General features: G+C 44.0%; 1 protein-coding gene across 3 annotated transcripts in view; it reads right to left on the minus strand.

The window, feature by feature from the left end:
* Window positions 1-713: 713 nt before the first annotated feature.
* LOC136846039 (homeobox protein OTX2-like) overlaps window positions 714-9141 on the minus strand; it is a 22999-nt gene continuing 14571 nt past the window's right edge. For all 3 annotated transcript variants that reach the window (XM_067116695.1, XM_067116694.1, XM_067116696.1), the window contains exon 4: window positions 714-3949. In XM_067116695.1, coding sequence (XP_066972796.1) covers window positions 3176-3949 — 774 coding nt within the window. In that variant the 3' untranslated portion in view covers window positions 714-3175. The remainder of the gene's footprint in view (window positions 3950-9141) is intronic.

A 9141-nucleotide genomic window follows, 5' to 3' on the forward strand; every position in this document is an offset into this window, starting at 1 on the left:
ATTACTCTCCTTGCTGTCTGTCCATACTCCCCCTCCGTCGGCCACTCTCGGCTGTAAACAAAACCGGCCAGTGCCTTCCCTGGAACCGTTCCATTGTCACTTTTGTTTCCAGTAGTGTCCCGGGGTTCGACTGGTCCCTCTTTCTCTTCCTCTGACGATGAGACAGGGAGATAAGATGATTATTTGTGCGGAGAAGCAAAGGATTGTGCGCTAAGCATCGGAGGAAACCCTCCGTCCGTACTTATCTCTCTCTGTCTGTTGATGATGATGGAAGCTGTGGGAAATACAGTTGTCTTTCATAGTTTTCAAGGAATTAAAATAGTTTGTTGATTCATTTTAAATTAGGAAGACTTTTGACCTGTTGCTTCAACTGTAAAATTATGGAAAATCGGTTTAACTCGGACAAACTTTAAAAACTCGCAAATTTAACGATTTAGTATTTTTTCATCGGCAAACTTTTAGTTCAGTTACTTTAGAATCAATTAACAATTTTTTCTAATTACATTTAAGACAAATGAAGGATAATTTCATATGCTTTGTCATAAAACCATTGACAAATTGTTCGTATTCAATGCAGTAATCAAAAGCACAAAAAATAGGTTACAGTTGCAACAAGATAAGTGTAAACACGGTCTAGAGGTCTAGACCTTGGGTACACAGCAAAGACATGAAACGTCCATCGTTTTCATCAGGATTCATCAATAAAACGAATGTTCTTTTCCCTTTGGAGAGTATATTACAAAACAATATCATTTTAACATGTTCACCATTACGGTTTTTAGCAACCTTCCCCACGGTTAGCTGCTTAGTCAAAGAAGCAAAATTACAATTCTTATTCTTTTTAGTTAAACACATAATAAAAGTAGCTGGCGGTACCAATGATCGGATGCCAGCTGATGACACATAATAATCATTATAATCTACATGAAAACAGTTCCTGAAGATACTTTGTTTTTTGATAACTATTTACAACATTCTTTTAGGGAAAGTCCCTAAAATGCTGGCAGAATTGGGGTTAACTCCTATAATATGCTCGTTTGGAGAGAGAGAGAGAGAGAGAGAGAGAGAGAGAGAGAGAGAGAGAGAGAGAGAGAGAGAGAGAGAGAGAGAGAGAGCGTATACGAACAAAGAATACATGTAAAAATCGTCAAATAATAATCGGTGAAAACTGAAAAAATGAGACAGTTTACAGCCAAAGATAATCCAGTATTAAGACATGGAGAATGATGCTTATCATAATATATAATCTGTTATTATTCTCGCTGAAGAATACATGATGAGAGCATTTATATAAAACACTGAATCGTGTGTGTGTGTGTTTGTGTAAAAAACAAAGCTGTTGCTGTAACTGGTACTGATTATTTATTTCTTTCATTTTATACTCTAAATAGCATTAATAGCCTTAACCCTCAATGAGAGACACCAACGCCATATTGCACAGACATGTACATAGAATCAATGAAACCGAACGACACGAAGCTAGCGGGTTTGTAAGGAACCCTGAGGACATCAAGTTCATTCTTACCTTTTATACTTATTATGTACAGGAAGGAGGAGTTAATAATGATCGCTATGAATATCATCATCATCATCATTGATTATCATTATTATTATTATTAATATCATTACTGTTATGAAGTACAACATACACAAGATGGTTCCGGAGAAAACAAGTGTAATGGAATTTTTAAAAAATGGCTTTATAAAAAAAATGAAATAATTGCGGGAAACGGCACTTCGCAACAGATTTCGCCTGACTCATCACAAGTGGCACTTGAGAAAGAACGCGAGCGTGTGGCCTTCCGAGCGTGACCCCCGCTTTCTCCATCTCTTGCAACGAGAGAGAAAGGGCTTTCGGAAGCCTCCATCTGACACGGGCGAAAATACATAAATTAAAAACCGTTTTTATTGAGACCCACAGACTGCCAGCACCCTAAATAGGTTTTTGAATATGTAACATCCTCTTAATGAGACAAAAAGTCATTCGGCCTTAAGATACAGCGGGTTGTAATTATTGTTATTGTAGCTTTACAAGTATTATAAATATGTACACGAGGAATCAATTAAATATTAATCAATTACCCTGTGATAACTCTAGACGCATTGGCTACAGTTAGTAAAGGCTTTGTGAAAGACGAATCACACAACATAATTATAAAGAGATCAAAGCCCTCTTGCCCTACAAAGCTCGCCACCCGCACAAGGTACTGAGGGGGGTGGGGGATGCCATTGCCAAACACGCACTTGCGCGCGCGCGCGCACACACACGCACATAGGAGTGGATGGACGACAAAACCTAAGGAGATGGGCAAATTTGTGGCAGCTGAAGTTTGTAAGTTCCTCTCTGATCTTCCTACGGGATGCTGAGCAAGCGATGGCGAGCGAAGCACGTCGGCAAGAGGGTTGATATGGGCGGCATCAATTCTGTGCACATTTTTGCTCTTGGTAAATCCCCGATCTTGCAGTGCAAAGGTGGTCTGCTTGGCCCTGTCCCTCCCCATCCCTTCCCTCTCCCACCCCACTCCCCCTCCCGCCAGAATAGTAATCGCAATCCTCCATCATTCGTGGAAAGGTGAGATGGCCACTGTGCATGAACCCATCCATCACCTGGGGATCTCCTTTCAACACCACAGGCATCACTAACAGGAGGGGTACATTTTCACTTTTCTGATTTCGTGGTATTTGAAGTACGAGAAGGAATGGCAACAACATCAACAATTTGCATCTGAGGCAGTATTTACACATGCACATTTGAAATGAAAGGTATATGATCCAATCTGATTTGTTTTTCCTAGAATTCGTCTATCTCCTGAGGACTCTCACACGGAGTGAGTGAGGAGAGCGTAGATGGGAAGCCCCCGACACCCTGTTTGCTGTTGCACCAACCACCTATAGTATTCTCCCTCAGCTCCTTACTGACGGGGGAAAACTGCGACGACGACGACGACGACGAAAGCGACGGGTGCCTCCTTCCGGCAGGGTAGGGCCACTGGGCATGGCGGTGATAGCTGCTGGGCCCCTCGACCGCCGTCGCCTGCGTCGTCCAGTCTTGGAGGAAAGACCGAGGAGGACGAGGGCCATGGTGGTGACGATAGATGTCAGTGCCCTGCGGGTCACTGTCTCCGTGTCTGGTCGACCCGGAGATCCTAGCAATGGATGACGGCGGCGGGGGCGTTCAGAGGACCTGGAACTTCTCCCCGAAGTCCATGCAATCTTGCGAGGCCGGGGCGGTCACCCCTTGCACCGGAGTGACGGCGGCAGCTCGGGAGTAGTGCTGGCTCCCCATCATCGTGTGAGAGCTCATCATGTGGCCGCCCATCTGTTGGAATCCGCCCATGTGGTTACTGACGGGCGTGAACTGTGCGTGGGCGCCCATGTGGTGTGGTAGGTATTCCATGCTCATGTTGCCGTAATAAGATGCTGGGCCGTAGTTCTGGTTCCAAGAGGATCCTGGACTCTTGCTGCTGCTCATGTGGTAAGAGGGAGTCTGCATGCAGTTGCCTGTCGACACGTGAAGGTCCCCCATTGGTCGGAGGCTTGTGGGCGCCCATAAGGAGGAGTAGCTGTTGGAGTGGTCGGTGGTGGGGGGCGCTGTCTGGAATGACCCGTAAGTGTGCAAGGGTGTGGGCGTGGGTGTGGTGTTGGGTGGCGTGTGTGCCGATGCTGGCGAGACTGAAGGAGGTTTGTAGGCGGGGGAGGCTGGCCGAGGTGATGACTTGATGACGGGGGGCGGGGGTGAGGGCGTGCTAGGGCTCTTGATCTTCTTGGGTCGAGGGGCGGCTGCCTTGGTGCTGTCGTTGTTGTTGGAGGCAGGAGTGGCAGTGATGGTGGTTGCGGTATTGTTGGAGCTGTTGTTATTGCTGTTGCTGTTGTTGGAGTTCCCGCCACTGTTGGAGTTCTGTTGCTGAGCCTGCTGGCGGCACTTGGCTCTCCGGTTCTTGAACCACACCTGTTGAGATGAATAAACGTCTTTTAGTGACCTGGATCGTCTTCATCTTTGATTATATTATTACTGCAAAAGAATTCTTAAAGAAATGCTGTATTTTGACATTAATAAAACGGGCCCACACGGTTTAGAGAGATTGAGAAAATCACATTCCATTTCTGGAAATTATAATGTATGTCTACATAAAAAAATTTAATAGAACTGATTGCGTTCGTGAGAAATAACATGCTTTCGATAAAATATTGGCCATAATTATAAATCACAAATTATTCTAATGACAAGACTTCAGTGCACACAAATCACTGAATCATAAGTTATATACATCACAAAACTTCCCATGTTTAAATAAATCACACAGAAATAACCTCCTGTTGAAATGGGACAAGAACATTTCAAATTACCTCTGAACTAACAATAATACAACTTGTAGCATTATGTAGGACGAGAGAGAGAGAGAGAGAGAGAGAGAGAGAGAGATTCTTACGTAAACTCCAGGTTTTCCGAAGCCAGTCATCTGTAGTAAGTAGTTTTGTCTTACTACTAATCCATTTAGTAAGGTAGCATAAGAATGCCAATTGTTCATCCTAACCATTTCGATGTCTGAGCATTCTCTTCAGAATTGGGCAAAGTGGAATGATGTTTTTGTGATAAGCAATCAAATGAGCCTATTCTTTCTTGAAACGGCTCATTTTGTGAAGTGTATAAAAGAATTTTACAGAAGGAGTATTCAGATCATAAACAGCAATTCAGTAACGACAATGAAACTTTTTTTAACATTCATGCTACTAGTATTGTTAGTTATGTAACCAATAACATCGCTGAAAACAGTCATAATCATGTATAGTTGGTGAAAATATTAATGCTATTACACACGCTGCTACAAACAATTATAACGAAAATAAATGGGAGGCTTTCAAAAATAAAAAAAAAAGTGACGCCGATAAAATATGAACGAGCCTCTGCAAAGAGTACTCAAACTACTGTCAAAATATTCCGACCCTAAGGGACAGGCTGCTCTTAAAAAGTTGTTTTTCAAGTTCCCGTGTCAGGGCCCTTCAGTGCTCTCTCTCTCTCTCTCTCTCTCTCTCTCTCTCTCTCTCTCTCTCTCTCTCTCTCTCTCTCTCTACCTTTTCCCTGAAGAGAACAGAACAGCCAGTGCATTTTTTTTATAAATAATAACAAGGACGTCAGTCATGTCTCTTTGTTTTCTTTCCGTTCTTGTCTCTGTGAAGTTTTGTTTTTGTGACATGGCGTTATACGGCAACTACGGAAATGTGGCCGTGTTGTGTGACGTTTCATGTTGCTACGTCATATGCCTGTTTGACAGGAGTAACTTTTTCTTTTGTTTATTACCATAATTGACGTCATTTTTAATATCATATTACGCCCATGCTATGTTCATCTGTAGGTGACTGAAAGAAGGATTTGAAAAACAGCAAGAGAGTTAATATCTTTGATATTCAAACCAAAACACTTTTGCTAATTTGCATTTTTATCATCGATGAAACTGTTCCAGGCATGAACGCCTGTAACTTTTATTATAAGCTCTTTTAGAGACAATTCATGGAATAGTTAGCCGTTTCCAGTCAGTTCATTCAATCAAGCAACGGTTTGCGGCAGCTTGAACAGAACCCATAGATCGCCTTACAGTGATCTAGACAAAAAATAATTCTTATAAAGGAACTTGTTAAGACTCCAAGTGTTCAACCCTCAGTAGCTGCCTTCCCTGATAGCCTGGCGCTACATCCATCTCATTAAGCCGTGAGAGAAAACACTTAAAAGCGCTGGCTCATGGAAATTAATAATCCGGATGCATGGGATGTTGGCAAACCGCTTGGCAGACCAGAGATTTCGCGACACCTTAGTGTGACCGGGACGCATTTTCCAGAGATGTAACCGAGTACCGAGACCTTTCCCTGAAAAAGGCGGGACGCCATATCTTGAAAGCTAACCATAGAATTTTCTTGAAAAAATCTCTTTATGTTTCCCACACCCAAATTACTCAAGAGGGACTAATCTAACCTAACCTAACCCAATCTAACCTAACCTACGGGCATATAAAAACCAGGACTGGTGCAGTACCAGCATACATCTCAGGAATCTGCGACCGGGGACCACGGAAGCGGACGTAAATGACCTTATGTCTATCCCCCTCTTCGTGCGCCGACCTGCGAAAACAAATTAGGAGTCGTCGTCGATAACTGGATTTGCTGGTCGGCGGAATATCAACACAACAAGCGTGATCCATTTGGCCCGTCGTGGTGCCAGTCACGTGACCGGTGGGATGCTTCGAAGGAATGGAGTGTTTTTGTTTCTCGAACTCGACCGCGTCGATTGGCTTTCGAGAACATCTCTTGTTTAGCTTCGTTTATCAGTTCCGTCTATTATTGCTCTGTTGTTCTTCCGTGTTCTCACTTGGGAGAAGTCTGCAGTTCCTTCTACGCGATTAATTTTTAAATCTATAACCAGTAGGCTAATAAAACCAAAATATTACCCGAGCGGTGGAAAAATTATCGGGCGGCTCTCAGTTGGAAATAACTTATTCCAACACGCATAGCTAGCTGCCTCATACGCCCTAAGGGAACGACTAGGTACGGGGACGGGTGTTGAAGTAAGGCAATGGTGTGAAAACCGTTTAGAAAATGGAAGCGGAGAGAAAGAGAGAGAGAGGAGAGAAAGAGCTCTGGTTGGCGTTTCCCGCGAAACATTAAATGAGCAGAAAATACGCGGAACGACCGCCAGCCAGGAAATGGATACAATGAATACATGATGATGACGGTGCGGGGGAAAGACACCAATGACAGGGGGACGAATTTCCCCTCAATACCACACACACAGACACACACACACACACACACACACACACACACACACAGGGAATACCGAACAAGGAGCGGAAGGGGGGGTGGGAGCATCAGATGGGTAATAAGGGAGGGAAGGGAGAGGGGGAGGAGGGAGAGGGAGAGAAAGATAGGGGAGGGAGCGCTCGGAGAGCTGGAGGGAAAATTGAAACAGATGGAAGGGCGAGAAATCTGTTCCAGTACAGGGTGAAAGAGAAACTTTTATCATATTTCTATCCCCCAAGCTTCGTTCTTTCCCACGCTAGGGGACTACAGATGGGGAGGGGGTTTGGGGAAATCCCCCTGGGGGTTATTGGCGCATAGGAATAATACGTCTTTTAGGCACATGAACTAAATTAGATATCCCAGAACATGCCTAGGATTCAAAAAGCAAAGCGATATTCCTCCCCGGGAATTAATCGGATATCCTACGACAGAAAGGATGGCAACCGGATTGCTCTTCTTCCTGGCGGCAGTTGGGATGAGGTATCCTACCCGGTGTGTAGGAGGGCATCGAGAGAGAGAGAGAGAGAGAGAGAGAGAGAGAGAGAGAGAGAGAGAGAGAGGGTTGGGGAAGCGAAGGAAGGGAGAAAACCCAATGTAAATTAAATCATCTTCCCCTAAAAGATAGAGGGAGTAGAAAGTGTGGAAGAAAGGAGGGGAAGGGGAAGGAGGATGAGGGGAGGGGGGCGATAAATACTGCGGGGGTAAGCTAATACAGAGGGTAATAGAGCAATGTCAACGGCGGGAGGTGAGTTGTGATTGCTTAATGGGAAACAGAGACTGTGTCAACACCCGAGGTGGGAAAGTAAATAACCTCCGGCGTGGCGTAAGGGCGCCCTAAGTAAAGAGACTAGTTTCGCGTCACTCGAGATCTCTCTCTCTCTCTCTCTCTCTCTCTCTCTCTCTCTCTCTCAGTGCCTCCAGGAAGGAAACACACACGCACACAAGCGCGCGCGAGCTGTACGTAATGCCTTGAAAAAGGACGACGTTGGTGAACAGATTATCAACAAAATCTGCCGACCGTTGTCAAGGTGCAAGATTCCTTATCTCCGAAGTATTCTTAGCAATCTCTAGAGGCCATTACAGAAATACCATATCTATTCTTATGTGATAAAAATAAGTCCGGATTGGCCGTTAGGTAATGTTTATTCATTAGATGCTCGAAGGAAAAGGATGTAAATAAAGAAATAGATCCGAGTTACCGACGTAGGAGATATGTAGAGTGCGCTGCTTTGCTCACTAATTGAATGACAGTTAAATGGTATCAGACTTTTCTTAAGTCATCTGCGGGATTAGCTTGCTTGTACCTTTTTGGAATTGGCTACATCGTTTGGCGGACGAGAGACCATTGCTTTTTGTGTTCTGAAACATCGTAATACAATACAGCAAGAAATTATTTGTCTCACTTCAATGGCCCATTCATGAATTACGTATCTCTAAGGCACCTAAGTTACTTGCTCTTCTTGAAGTGTATCTTTTCAAAATTAACACATTTATGGCGTTCAAGTGAAATAACATCCATACTGAGAGAGAGAAATAGAGTGGGAGGCTAATACTTTGGAAAGGAGGTTATGATCAGCTAAAGTCAGGCCCTACGAGTTCTCTCATTGTACAAACTATTCTCGATCAGGTTTCTGACAAGACGTCCGTCGATATCTCAAGATATACTAAAAATACCTCATCTTCAAGTCGATCGTTTGCACTGCAGTTCATTCCAGTTAATCTCTACTTAATATTGATGTATGATTCCAAACGAAAGTTCCCCTGCTTCTGTTCTTGCAAGCAATTCATGCGCGCTCCCTCACGCAGACGCAACCACAAGGCGGCGCGCGTGCAAACACTGTTTTCTGTCCTCCCTAAAAAAAAAACTTATCGAGGGCTAAAGGCTTGATGCAACATCACAGACGTTGTCACGGGAGAAATAATCCTATCCGGTAAGTGTTGTCACTAGATTTCTTGGAACGTAGTCATGCAGAGAGAGAGACAGCCGGGGTGGCTTGTAAGTAGCATAAGTAGCATTTGATGAAATTGCTACTCTTGACATATGACGGTTACAAAGACCTCAGTTATCACATGTAAAACACTGTAGATAAAAAAAGTTCATGATAGGAAAATTGGACGGCAGATAGTCCTGTACCTCGTTGATGCGTTGAGCATCTGAGAAAATAGGCAAACTATTCGTTCTCAAATGAGCAGGAGCCTGTGCTGGTATATAGCCACCTAGATCCAAAACAGGCATGTCATATAGACTTGTATTCTCAGGTCTGACCTGTTGCAACATTTTGTATCTTTTGCCCAACCTCTCTGTCTCTCTCTGTCCATGATTTTGTCCCTGAAGAGTCCCCGCCACGT

This window comes from Macrobrachium rosenbergii, chromosome 14 (assembly GCF_040412425.1).
Source record: "Macrobrachium rosenbergii isolate ZJJX-2024 chromosome 14, ASM4041242v1, whole genome shotgun sequence".
NCBI classification, from domain to species: Eukaryota; Metazoa; Arthropoda; class Malacostraca; order Decapoda; family Palaemonidae; genus Macrobrachium; species Macrobrachium rosenbergii.